Raw genomic sequence first — 14,235 nt, 5'->3', positions numbered from 1 at the left:
TTCCAACATTTCTGAGGATGCCTGCCATAGATGTGGGCAAAATGTCAGGAGAGAATGCTTCTGGAACATGGCCATACAGTCCGAAAAACTCACAGTATCTCAACTTCCTTAGCATCAAAGAAAAAATGAAGTATTAAATGTCAGTGGTTTTTCTGTTAACAATTATTTAGACAGATCTAAGATGGACACAAAGAACTGTGGTTTGAACTATGCAAATTGGATTTGCAATTATGTGCAAACGATTGGGAAAACGCATAAACCTTTGCTGAAATTTGATACAGTAGAGTCTCACTTATCCAAGACTTGCTTATCCAAGGTTCTGGATTATCCAAGGCATTTTTGTAGTCAATGTTTTCAATATATCGTGATATTTTGGTGCTAAATTTGTAAATACAGTAATTACCACATACCATTACTGCATATTGAACGGCTTTTTCTGTCAAATTTGTTGTATAACATGATGTTTTGGTGCTTAATTTGTAAAATCATAACCTAATTTGATGTTTAATAGGCTTTTCCTTAATCTCTCCTTATTATCCAAGATATTCGCTTATCCAAGGTTCTGCCGGCCCGTTTAGCTTGGATAAGTGAGATTCTACTGTACTGAGAAGTTGCAGGGTTGTATGCTAAAGCAGGCCAAATCCACAAAAATCAAATCCGCAAATGTGAGAAGAACGAAAAGCCCATCCCACTGGAAATAACATATCACCAGTAGCTGGTTGCTAACTTTGACTAATCCCAGTTGCATTAAAGACACAAAGGAAGATTACTCAATAGAATGACTTTATTTCCAAGTTACCCTGAGTTTAAAGGACAGTAGCAATTCTGAAAAATTAGTACTGTACTTGGAAGAGTCAAACCGTGCAGTACCTGAAACCCTTCTGCCCAGCCCTGCCTGGACCTGTTTCCTGGTGATGGCTTAGACGATCTGTCAACAGAGCTAGATGATTGAAAGGCAGGATCAGTATAATGGGACTTGGAGTGAAATATGTTGTTAGTGGTTTCTGCCCCTAGGCCCTTGTGGAAGACCTGGGATTTGGGAGTAAATCCTTCTGCACTTTAAAATTACAGCCGTGTCTCTAAGCCAGCTGCTTGCCGAAACATGTCGACATGCCCTTCAGGGGTTTAATATTATGAGGAAGTGCCTTTTCCTACAATAGTCATAGAAGGCACAGGCTTAGGTCAAAAGCACCGTTAGGAATTGTGGGAGGCCGATTTCACAGGGCTGAACTTCATATCTAAACAGTGCTTCCCTTTTCAAATGCATACACAGCTAGAAGACTAAGCTAGATCCCTCCTTCCCATTTAGAATCATAACCAGAGGTCAAACCAGGCACTTTTCTTAGTTCCTAACAAAATCTAAGTACCCCATTTTCACTAGAAGAAGTAGGATGGAGCATTCTTGTTTGCTCATTTGTATTTTATGGATTCTGGTCACTGGGATCACACTTCAGCATGATTTTTATCCCAATGCCTTTTTTGGTGGCTTCGAAAGCATCCAGAGCTTTTTCTAAAGGAAAGCGATGGGTGACCAATGGCTGGACATTCACTTTTTTGCTTGCAAGCATCGCAATCGCCATGGGCCACCTACAAGACAAAAAGAAGAAAGGTTACAAGTTGATCAAAAGAATCCCCAATGTCCTCTGAATATAATTGAATATATCATTATTGTTGGAAATAGCAATCTCTCAAGCCTCTCACTATTCATTTGCATGCAAATGTGAGTAGATCAATAGATACCGCTCCGGCGGGAAAGTAACGGCGCTCCATGCAGTCATGCCGGCCACATGACCTTGGAAGTGTCTATGGACAACGCTGGCTCTTCAGCTTAGAAATGGAGATGAAAACCAACCCCCAGAGTCGGAAATGACTGGACTTAACATCAGGGGAAACCTTTACCTTTACCTTATATTTGCTAATGTGTATTCTATAGATATGCTGATTCTTTGGTGTGGGAGGGACTATAGACATGTGATTGTACTGAGCATGTTCAGACGCAGGGCTCCATTTTTTATTCAACTTTTTCATCAGACCTCATTCTGTGATATCTGGAAATATACAGTCTTGAGTAGATGATTAAAGATAATTCCTGGAGGCATTTTGCAGTATTGTGTAAGGAAGTCATTTGGTCATAATAATGCAGTATGTAAATAACCTCCAAAAGAACGTTGCTTTTAAAACTTGGTTCGGGAATCCAAATTGAACATCAGGGCAAATCAGAAAAAGCACAAAATTGTGTACATGCTTTTGAAATCCCCGCACTGGTTTAGCAGACAAGATGAAAAAAGATCAATTGCAAAAGATGGGAAAAAATATTCTTGTCACCTTTCACAATGTCATTGCTGGGAAAAAGATTTGGAGATCTCAAAAGTATGCACACTATTTTGCGCTCTTTTTGATCAACTGATAAAGATATTACTTTGACATAAATATTGCAACTTATTTGATGACCATCATGGTTGCTTCTGCATTTTGTGTCAAAAGAACATCAAAAGCCATCTGAGGCCTTGAAAATGCTGAATTGTTATCAGTAAATGTTTGAATTGTATACCTGTTTTATATACCTGTACCTCCAGGGACACATAAACATTTATCAGACTGAAAAGGGGTCCTTGGGGGAAAAGAGTAAGAAGTCCTGCTCTAAGGGAAGACCCAGGATTATCATTTACACACAAATTGTGTTGTCCTGTATAATGTCACAGAACGGTCATTTTTTACTACAATTCCCGAAATTCTTCAACCAACGCGACCAGTTTTTCAAGTTTTTGCACAAACACAATTTAGAATATTACAGTAAAGAGCATCACAAAAGCAAAGCGCCTTTCTGAAACTGAATGCATTTCTCATGGATGTGTCATACAATTATGAGAAACCGGAAGATGCTGAAATGCAATGGAAAGCAAATACTTATAGTTAGATGGACCAATTGCAAAGTTTCCTTGGAAAGATCTGTTCAAAGGTTGAAAGTGCCTGACTTGCTTGAGGTCACCCAGTGGATTTCTATAGCTGAGAAGGGATGCATAGTCTAAAGCCCAAATATACAAATATACAATATAATATACAATAGTATATAATAATATAATATATTGTATATACATTTAATATTGATAATAATATTGTAATGTAATATAATATAATAGTAATATAATTTATATTATTATATTATATATTACATGTAATATTATTAATAATATTACAGTATAGTGGTATAGCAGAATATAGTAATATATAATGCTAATATTCTGCTATGCTAATGATATAATTTATTGTATGTACGTATCATCTATAAGCCGCTCTGGGTCCCCTTTGGGGTGAGAAGGGCGGGATATAAATGTAGTAAATAAATAAATATACTACAACACACTGGGTCTCATTGCTTATCAAGTACATGCTAAAACCAGAAAAGCACATCACAATTGCAAGCTTTCCCTTTCCTTCTTTGAACACAATGATCCAAGTCACTAATCATCCCTTTTGGATCTCAGGGATATACTTACGTATTGCAATATCGAAATATCCCCCGGATATCCACTTCTCGGACAGCAGCGTTCACAATGGGCACTGTGACCATTTCAGGGCCAAGGCCCACCAAAACCAGAGTCCCACCAGAACGGGTCGCCTGGGGACAAAACAAAATGTTAGGAGAGGAGTTCCAATATTATTAATCTTGCTGAATTGATTGTAGGGCAATTTTGCCTCTAAGGCTAATACCACACCATTAAAAACATTAATTTTATGTGTTTTCTCTCATTTTTTTTCCTGCAGTAAGTTTTAGAGAGCTTGGAAAAATTAAATGTTGAACTACAATTTCCAGAAACTCCCTCTCCATCATGCTATTGGGTTTTTTCATGAGTTTTAGGGAAAATAAACAATATTTGACCATATTCAGGTTTAAGTAGTTTGTTGTGTGTATGGACAGAGCACTTGGGGAGCAAGATACATATGAACAAGAATGTAGCTCACAAAAGGCAGTGTCCCACAGTTTCTGTTTGACTGATTTGAGAACTATATCAAAGCCAAGATGAGTTAAGAAGGATGTGGAAAGGCCGATGGCAGGGGCTTTCTTAGAATTGATCTTACACCAACTGCTTAACTACTCATCCCGAGCTAATTGTCCATTTCTACCGGCACATTCTGTTCTGGGTTTTATGAATTAGTCTCCTGTTTTAATATTGTATGTTTCTTGTATGCTTCTTGTTGATTTTAACAATTGTTTTACTGATATTGATGTTTTATTGGTATAATTGTTTTATTGTTGTGTTACTGATATTTGATTGTTTTATCGGGCTAGGCCCCATGTAAGCCGCCCTGAGTCCCTTCGGGGAAATGGGGCGGGGTATAAAAATAAAGTTATTATTATTATTATTATAATTGAGGAATCAGACCGGAACCTAGACTGAAAACTCTGGTCTTGAGCCAATATTTAAGTGCACCCCACCAGGCTTTATTGACAATGGTATTTCTCTGGATTTAAGTAGCAACACAGAGTATGGAACACATCTGGGGAGCTGGAAGAGGGACTTCAAAAACTGTGTTTGCTGTTGGTCTATTTTGGATATTAAGTCACCGATCCAGATGCTGGAAGCATACAGTAGCTGGGAAGCGAGTTCTAGGGAGAAAACATTACTTTGTCAAAATTGAATCATCTCTATATGGGTTAGTTTAAAGATGCTCACATATATTCCAGTTTGGATACAGGCCTGAGCTCCAGTGCACTCCAGCGTGATGTCAGGCATGCAACCAAGTGCATTTTTCACCGCCTGGGCCAATTCCTCGGGGCTTTCGCCTTTTACCTGGATGGTGAAATCAGCCCCAATTTCCTTAGCCTTTTCAAGACGAGAGGCACTTAGATCTATAAGAGAAGAACACGGGTAACAAAAATAGTTGCAATTGTACCATTAGAAAAGGATGCTGAGACCGCTAATGTCTCTCAAACAAATCCATCAAGACGGTCGCCACAGTTCCAACATTCCCATCAGAAACAAAACTTGACTTGTCCTCGAGTCCAGAAATGAGGACATTATTTCCTCTCTCTAGGCCAGAGGTGTCAAGTTCGTGGCTTTCCAGATGCTTGGGCCTCCAACTCCTAGACAAGCCAGCTTCACCAATGGCCAGGAATTCTGGGAGCTGTAATCCAAAACACCTGGAGGGCCACAAGTTTGACACCACTGTTCTAGGCTGTACCATTTCAGATGAAGATGGTGTTATTCTTCTTCTGAAATAGCCTCTCTTAAGAGCAGAAGGGTAGCAGTCAGATATACAGATGTAAAAAGCAATCCCAACAGATGGCCATCCATTCTCTGTTTAAAAGTTTTCTTAAGCAAGGAATACTAAGAGGCTGATTTGCAGTTCCTTCCTCTAAAATATAGGATCATAGCCATACACACAAGAGCCAGTGTGGTGGTTTGAGCTTTGGCCTAGGACTCTGGTGACCAGGTTTAATATCCCTGCTCATTCATAGAAACCCACTGGTTACACTCGGGCAAGTCACACTCTCTCGGCCTCAGAGGGCAACTCTTCTCTCAACAAATCTTGCCAAGAAACTCCTGGGATGGGCCTCCATAAGTAGGAAACAACATGAAGCCACACAAGCATAACACAAACAGTGCTTCCGGAACACGGCCATACAGCCCGGAAAACTCACAGCAACCCAGTGATTCTGACCATGAAAGCCTTCAACAACACATATCATAAACACATTAAAACAGCAATATGTGACTATATATAAGAAAGCATGAGTAACATTAGTCTATTTCCTCTTCAAGAGAAGCAGGGATGGGAAGTAAAGTTCAATTATCCAAAGGATAATAAAACATAGCAAGGTTATTCTACTATTTGCAGAAGCTAAGAGAAATGTTCTGCCGCCCCCTTCCGTTGTAACACCGAATTTCAAATTATGTTGTATTAACAAATGCACTGTTCTGCATGGACCTGTTTTTCTCTTGGCCCTGAAGTAGCTTTGCACACACCCTGACAACTACAGCATTTAATCCCATGTGAATCTGGAGAGCTGAACTATGGATAGGAACAACATAAGGGATAAGCCGATGAATGTGTTTCTTACCACTTATAATAACTTGTGAAGCTCCCATTACCTTAGCGATCAGCAAAGTCACAAGCCCAATAGGACCTGAAATTAAAAACAGAGAGCGAAACATTCAGGGAGGTTTCTATTAGGCCCCTTCTACACAGCTGTATAAAATCCACATTGAACTGGATTATATCACAGTGTGGACTCAGATAATCCAGTTCAAAGCAGATATTGTGGATTATCTGCTTTGATATTCTGGGTTATATGGCTTTGTGGAAGGGTCCTTAACTGTACTGTGTTGATTTTTTAAAAATATTATCCTTCATCAAACATTTACAGAGCCATTCTGAGTCATTTTGCTGACTGAGGCAACACTGCAAACAATGTCATCCCATTTTCTCAAGTCAAATAACACAGGGCCCTTCCACACAGCCATATAACCCAGAACATCAAAGCAGATAATACACAATTATCTGAGTCCACACTGCCATATAATCCAGTTCAATGTGGATTTTACACAGCTGTCTGGAAGGGGCCACAGTACACAAAATTGGCTAAGCTAATTTGGCTCCTGATTCAAGAAAAGCTACAAAATCTCATGCTCCATTCCACACTAACAATAAAAATAATAACATAACAGCAAAGTTTTTAAAGTTAACACTGCATTTGTTTTTCATGACAACCCAAACCGGCTGACTGAGGCAGTTGCTTCAACCTGTCTTAGCCCTAGTGTATTAGAGAAAGAGAAAGAAAGTGAGAAAGTATATAATTTGAAAAGTCACCAAACAATAATAACAAAGCAGTAGAAAACAAATAGATGGTTTTGAAAACTTTTGAGTTATGTAAAGTCAGATTCGGTTATGCTAGCTGGCAGAGCAGAGAGCCCCAAACCACATTGTTTGCATTAGTGGCATAAATAGAAGGCTTTGTCCCATCTCCTGGCAAGTGCCACTTGAGGCAATTGGTTCACTTTGTATCTCAGACTGGGTCTAGTTGAGGAGGCTGCAAGCTTGGAAAAGCAAACAAAGGACACATGTTATCCATACCAGCACCACAAATGAAAACTTTGCTTCCCAGAGTCACTCCAGCCCTTCTGCAAGCATGGATCCCAACAGAAAGGGGCTCAATGAGGGCTCCTTCTTCAAACGTAACATTATCTGGAAGCCTGCAACAAGACAAGACAAAAATACCTTTCACCTAAAATGAAATCCTCAGAAACCATTCTATATAGACCTTAGGCTTCCCAGTTCTCTCCTTTGCCCCACTCCTGATCGTCTATTTCATGGGAAAACACTGCTTTGCAAATAGAAGCAAGTAAGGAAAACATTTTTTTAAACTTTTGAGAACTCTGCATGGTAATTGTAAATTATCGATATATACAGTCAAGGCTCTTCTGCAAGGTGAGCCATGGAAACAGAAACTTAAATTCAAAAGGGAGCTTTGTTGTCATTATGCCAGATTGGCTCATCTAGAAAAGATATCCTGCAGAGCACCTCTTCAGTTCTCAATTGTGTCTTCCCTTCCTCTTAGGGCCCTTCCACACAGCCATATAACTCAGAATATCAAGGCAGACAGTCCACAATATCTGCTCTAAATGGGTTATCTGAGTCCACACTAGCAAATAATCCAGTTCAATGTGCAGCGTTTTGGCAACGATGCACAGCTGAAGAAAGGGGTGACCGGCTGGTTGAGGACGCAAGCGGCAGAGTTTTGTGGGGAAGGAGTTGCCAAGCTCATTCATTGCTATGATAAATGCCTAGATTTGAATGGCGACTATGTTGAGAAGTCGCATTTGGGTGTGGCTTTCAACTGCATATGGTAAATGTTTTCTCCTATACTTTGTTCATTTTAAATTCCAAAACGTAATCTACTTTCTGGATAGCCCTCGTAACTTCTGACCAAGCATTTCTTACTACTTATCTACCCATCTAGTCAACCAACACTATTTGGACTTCACAACGTATTCAAGTCATCTACTCAGGTGCCTTCTTTACCGTTACTTTCAGCAATGGTTAATAATTGATGTTTCTTAGTAAGGCTGTAAGAAGACACCAGGCAATGATCCATAATCCTGTCACTCATTACTAGCTATTAGAGGTTTAGAAACACTTGGATGGTGAGGATGAATCATATGCCAACTATCTAATCCTTTCCTTGAATCTGCATGTCCAAACACTTCTCAGAACTCTGTACTAAAAAGTAATCACGCTACTTAATTGTATACAGTGACAAAACAATTACTTTTGTTTTAAACTTCACTTATGCTTTCTATCATATTCTTATTACATGGCTGGGATTTCTTCTGCGGACTAAGTTCACAAAAGCAACCATTCCTAACATTTCCCCTCCAAAGAAACCCAGCTTGGGCCATCTTGCTCCATAATGCACCATTCCCAAAAGGCATCCGCAACTCACTTGTAGCAAAAGCTGGCATCATGCTTGTAATAGCGGCACAGGTTTCCATCGTCTGGAGGGGTTGCACAGAAGAAGATGGTTGGGGAGAGGTTGTAGCGCCCCGTTTTGCAGTACTCATCCTTTTCCCGGGGAACCCCAGGTTCAATTGCCACTCTGTCACCTGGGAGACAATAAAGGCCATAGCAAGATAGGAGACTTGGGCAAATACTCATGTTTTATGGGAATATTCAGACAGTCTGGGGACCACACATAGGCCTCAGTTCCTGGTCTAGCACCAAGTGGATAGTGGGGAAAATGCTACTATCCTCCAGAAAAGCTATCTTGATTTTGCAAACCATTTCATGAATGTTTCTGAGACTAAATTACAGAATTCTACCACTCAGTCACCACCAGGAAAAGAGTCTTATGTTGACAGAATGGCCCTTGCTCACCATTTTTTAAATGTGTTACTGCAGATCCCACTTTGACAACTGTTCCTGAGGCCTCGTGGCCCAGCACCATTGGGCTCTTCACAACAAAATCTCCAATCCGTCCATGCTGCCAATAGTGCACATCAGAGCCGCAGATCCCGACAGAATGCATCTTTAGAAGCACTTCTATCAGAAAAGAGACAAGGCGGAGAATGAAAATGTCTGAGAAATATCTGTCATCTGAAGTATTAAAGAAGTTGGGTGGCTTAGATCCACAGTAAAATAAATGGGAGCAATACTAGTAAACTAAATACAGCCTCACTGATTCTATTGTAAGGACTATTTATTATTTATTATTTTTTTATCTGCGACATTTATATTCCGCTCTTCTCACCCTGGAGGGGACTCAGGGCAGCTTATAAGTTATATGTACATACAATATATTGTATTATTAGCATAGCACAATATAAGCATTGTATATTACTATATTGTACTATACCACTATACTGCAATATTATTAGTAATATTGAACGTAATATATAATATACAATTATAATAGTGTATTATGACTATTATATTGTATTACATCATAAAATCATTATCAATATTATATATATATACAATATATTATATTATTAGTATAGCATATTATCAATATTATATATTATTATATTGACACAGGAGACATGGTGGAATGCTGTCAATATATAACTTGTAAACCGCCCTGAGTCCCCTTCAGGGTGAGAAGGGCGGGATATAAATGTCGCAAATAAATAAATAAATAAATAATATTTTGAAATAAAAATCAGATGGGCAGTGGTTAAATTGCCCCCTCCTGCATGTGACGATCCCAGCCTAGATAGCTTTACAGACGCTTATCCCACTGTTTTCTATTTTGCAAGAGTGTTGTTTAAAAACATCATGCTACTCATTTAACATGAGGTATAGTTTAATCACATGTATAATTAGGCCTGGATCCATCCCAGTAGCAGAAGGTTCGAAAAGTGGTTCCTAGTTATGTGCAAATCAGAAGGTCTGAAATGGCGACGTTTCTTTTCTTCTGTCTTTTCAGAAGACTGTGAGAACGTTTCAAATATCTGCCACCAACAGCAGGCAGGTTTGATTTGTGGACAGTCGAGTTTAATAACCATTGCCAATATTTCTGTTGCAAGTTACCTGCTAAGACATGTTGGATCTTTAATCTACCCGCCTGCCACATTTCTATTTGAGATTGAACTTGTTAACTTTCTGTTTGCTTTTTCACTCCAACAAGGAAATGGTGAATCGGATCACGGCCTTCACAGATCGCAGCCTTCAAGTTGCCTATTGCTTTATGGCAACCCCGTGAATTTCATAGGGTTTTCTCAGGCAAGGAATACCCAGTGCACCTCTACAATTGCTTAAAGTTGGATGGAAGGTGGGATAAAGAGAAAACGGCCAGAGAGCCAAGCCAAGTTTGTGCCAGAACTGCACCTTCACACAATCCTCTACCTGTTTTAATGTGATTGCTATACTTTTGTTATGCCACCTCTGAAGGTCCATTCCTAAGGATACAATCTGAGTTCTTGATTTGGGTTGCCTAAGCACCACATCTATGGTGTTAACTTTGAATAACTTTCAAGATTGGCAACATTTGTCTACATCAGTGTTTCACAGCCTTGGTCTTCCAGGTGGTTTTCCAACAGTCAGGAATTCTGGGAGCTAAAGTCCAAAACATCTGGAAGACCAAAGCTTGAGAATCAGAAATTGACTTATTAATGAACCAGCCTGGTTTCAGATCTAACAAAAGAAGCTTTCATATAAACTGAAACATACATCATAGAATCATAGTTGGAAGAGACCTCATGGGCCATCCAGTCCAACCCCCTGCCAAGAAGCAGGAAAATCACATTCTAAGCACCTCACGTTTTTAAGAAACCCATAAGTTACATATCAACAAGCTTAGCAAACCTACCATTAGGTCCCGGTTCAGGGACTGGTCGATCTTCCTGCAGGGAGACAAAATAAAGAAGATTCAACTTGCATGAAAATTGGCTGCTGCTTACTCTAGGAGTATATTGGATCCCATTCAGGTGGCCTATTTTTAGTAAATTCCTATCAAGTCCAATACTGCTTGTCTATGACAAGATGACACAATGCTTAGGAACCAAGAAGTGTTTTGGATTTGGTCAAACTTACATGCATAATAAGATATCTTGGAGATGTGACTCAAGTCTAAACATTTAATTAATTTATGTTTCATATACATCTTGCACATATATCTACTTTCATATCTATTTGTATATTTATGAATTTTTTAATGTAATTTAATTCAAATGATTTGAAATGTGATTGCAACTGTTTTATATGTGTGTTTTATATTTGTAAGCCGCCCTGAGTCCCCTAATGGGTGTGAAGGGCGGGGTAGAAATGTTGTAATAAATAAATAAAATAAATATCCCTAGGGTCATTTTATATATTAATAATAACTTTGTACATGAAACATTGTGTATATTGAAACATAAGAAAGCAAATATGTTTCTGTCTCAGCCACCCATGTGGATTTTGGAATATTTTGGCTTTCTGGATAAGAAATGCTCAATATGTAAATCTAGTTCCTTTATGAATAATTGGGAACTAGATTTACAGACACATATATACATAAATACACACACAAAAATCAACTTCTCACTGAGCAGAAAATGCTGACATTCCTAACATAAACAATTAAAAATGCAATTTCGCTTCTGTTGATCAACCTCTTTTATATACCTGTAAAACATAACAAAGACTTGAGTACAATCAGTCTTTATCCTCATCATATCAGTGACACCTTTCTAAACTCTAAACTCTAATTTGGTACAGAATGCTAATAAAACAAAAGAGAAATCAGATAATTGAGTAAAACTATGGAGGTGAAACAGACTTTTTTAATGCTTAACCAGTGAGCAAACATAATATTGATTTGTGATAACTGTACAGAGGGCTCAGGATGGCAAGACTCCAACCATTGAAACATCTAATTGTGGTTTGTTTTTACAAATTGTGGCCTGGATCCTATTCTTGCTGTGTGCCTTCATATCACTTCCGATCGGAATGGCAACCTGAAAGCATTTTCTGAGCAAACTTTGTTCAGAAATGCTTTGCTATTGCCTTCTTTTGAGGTTGAGAGAGTGTGACTTGTTCAAGGTCCTCCTATCCTTAGTGGCAACCCAAATGGACTCATTGAATCAATGGGGGATTTGGTAAATCATGTATCAACTTCGGGATTTAAATAGTAGAGTTAGGCAATGGCTAGAAGTGTATTAGAATTACATCGACAAGGAGTTTTGTTATAATAGTTTGCAAGAAGATTATAATAATATTATAATGTAATACAATATTATACTAATAATAATCTATATATATAAAAGAGTGATGGCATCACGGCAGCGGACAAAACAACAAAAGTAAACACCCCACAACCTCGAAAATTGACAGCACAACCCCTCATCCATGCCTCTAGGTTGATACAACAAAAAGAAAAGAAAAATAAAATCCTAATTAGAGGGAGAGGAATAATTGTTTTTATCCAATTGTTGCCAGTTAGAAGGCTAAGCTCCGCTCACTTGGTCTCCTAGCAACCCACTCAGCCCAGGGGACCCTTTACCTTAACTACCACCAATTCCTCAGGACTTTATTTCCCATACCACTATATTTCACCACAGCAATGCGTGGCCGGGCACAGCTAGTATAATATAATAATAGTAATTATATATTATATATTAAATGTAATATTACTAATAATATTACCATATAATGATATAGTACAATATAGTAATTTAATGCTTATATTGTGCTATGCTAATAATATATTGTATGTACATTTGATTTGTAAGCCACTCTGAGTCCCCTCCGAGGTGAGAAGAGCGGGATATAAATGTAGTAAATAAATAATAAATAAATAAAGAACAGAGCTCTTGCTTGGGCTGTTGTGAGTTTTCCGGGCTGTGTGGCCATATTCAAGGTTTGCTTGCTTAGGTGCAAAATGATGCCCAAAATATAAATATTGCATTAAACTCCTATGTATGTTTGCAAAAGTGGTTCTGGAGCTACAGACAAATAAATGGGTCAAAGTGCAAATAAAGACAGGAGTCTCCCTAAAAGCCAAAATAAACTGAGAATGTTGTACTTTGGTCACACCATGAGATGACGCAATAGAAAATGATATGTGATAAGGGAGAGGGAAACAGGGAAAACCACATTACAGACTCAAGCAACAGCCCTGAATTTGCAAGATCTTAGAGCTGTTAATGATATATAGGTTGACATCTACACTGCCATAAATAAACAATATTTTTGCCTTATTATTATAGTTATTATCAATGATTATTATTACTATGATTGCTGTTATTAATAATTTTATTACGTGACTGCCATAAATAAACAGTACAGTAGAGTCTCACTTATCCAACACTCGCTTATCCAACATTCTGGTTTATCCAATGCATTTTTGTAGTCAATGTTTTCAATACATCATGATATTTTGGTGCTAAATTCGTAAATACAGTAATTACTACATAGCATTCCTGTGTACTGAACTACTTTTTCTGTCAAATTCATTGTATAACATGATGTTTTGGTGCTTAATTTGTAAAATCATAACCTAACTTGATGTTTAATAGGCTTTTCCTTAATCTCTCCTTATTATCCAACATATTCGCTTATCCAACATTCTGCCGGCCCATTTAGCTTGGAGACTCTACTGTATTTCTGCATTATTATTATTATTTCTAATATTACTATTATACGATTATTATTATTATTAATTGTACTGAGTGCAATAAATAAATAAGTGATGGTGTCCTATTATTATTATTATTTATTAGCTATCATTATTGTCTTTTATTATTATCTATTATTACTGTGATTACTATTATTATTAATTTTATTAAGTGACTGCCATAAATAAAGAGTAATGGTGCCCTATTATTATCTGTTACTATTAATTGTATTAAGTGACTATTAATATGACCATGGGCCAACTTGGGCCGTCCAGGTGTTTTGGACTTCAACTCCCAGAATTCCTCGCAGCCTCAGGCCTCTTCCTTTTCCCCCTCAGCCGCTTAAGCGGCTGAGGGGGAAAAGGAAGAGGCCTGAGGCTGTGAGGAATTCTGGGAGTTGAAGTCCAAAACACCTGAAGGGCCCAAGTTAGCCTATTCATTGAACAAACCAGAGACACACAAACCACATAATGGGTTGCAATGGCTGCCTCCCTACCAGGCGCAGGTCTCCGGCCCGGTGCACCACCACAGAGAGGTTGCCCTTCCCGCTCTTCCCCGAAGCTGCCATGGCTGCTGCTGCTGCTTCTCCTCCTCCGCCTTGGAACGAGAAACCCCTGGGCCCCTTCAGCCGGCTTTT

The 14,235-nt window shown here is 38.5% G+C and overlaps 1 protein-coding gene across 1 annotated transcript; it reads right to left on the bottom strand.

Moving 5' to 3' along the window:
• Window positions 1-766: 766 nt before the first annotated feature.
• On the bottom strand, window positions 767-14,229 carry sord (sorbitol dehydrogenase). Its single transcript, XM_062963209.1, has 9 exons — window positions 14,095-14,229; window positions 10,811-10,844; window positions 8,878-9,042; window positions 8,447-8,606; window positions 7,078-7,196; window positions 6,065-6,130; window positions 4,677-4,852; window positions 3,498-3,619; window positions 767-1,587 (listed from the first exon to the last, which is right to left on the bottom strand). The coding sequence occupies exons 1-9, from the start codon at window positions 14,164-14,166 to the stop codon at window positions 1,422-1,424; spliced, it is 1,080 nt and encodes a 359-aa protein (XP_062819279.1). The 5' UTR covers window positions 14,167-14,229; the 3' UTR covers window positions 767-1,421.
• Between the last annotated feature and the right edge of the window lie 6 nt (window positions 14,230-14,235).

The sequence above is a fragment of the Anolis carolinensis genome, unplaced genomic scaffold, assembly GCF_035594765.1.
Source record: "Anolis carolinensis isolate JA03-04 unplaced genomic scaffold, rAnoCar3.1.pri scaffold_11, whole genome shotgun sequence".
Lineage (NCBI taxonomy): Eukaryota > Metazoa > Chordata > Lepidosauria > Squamata > Dactyloidae > Anolis > Anolis carolinensis.
The sequence above is the reverse complement of the archived record's forward strand: the minus strand, read 5'-3'. Positions and strand labels throughout refer to the sequence as shown.

Coding starts and splice junctions, on each gene's coding strand:
- sord (XM_062963209.1), bottom strand. CDS start 14,166: ATGGCAGCTTCGGGGAAGAGCGGGAAGGGCAACCTCTCTGTGGTGGTG. Junction 4,853..6,064: donor TTCACAAGTTATTATAAGTG/GTAAGAAACACA, acceptor CTTCTCTTATAG/ATCTAAGTGCCTCTCGTCTT. Junction 3,620..4,676: donor GTATCCAAACTGGAATATAT/GTGAGCATCTTT, acceptor TTTTGTCCCCAG/GCGACCCGTTCTGGTGGGAC.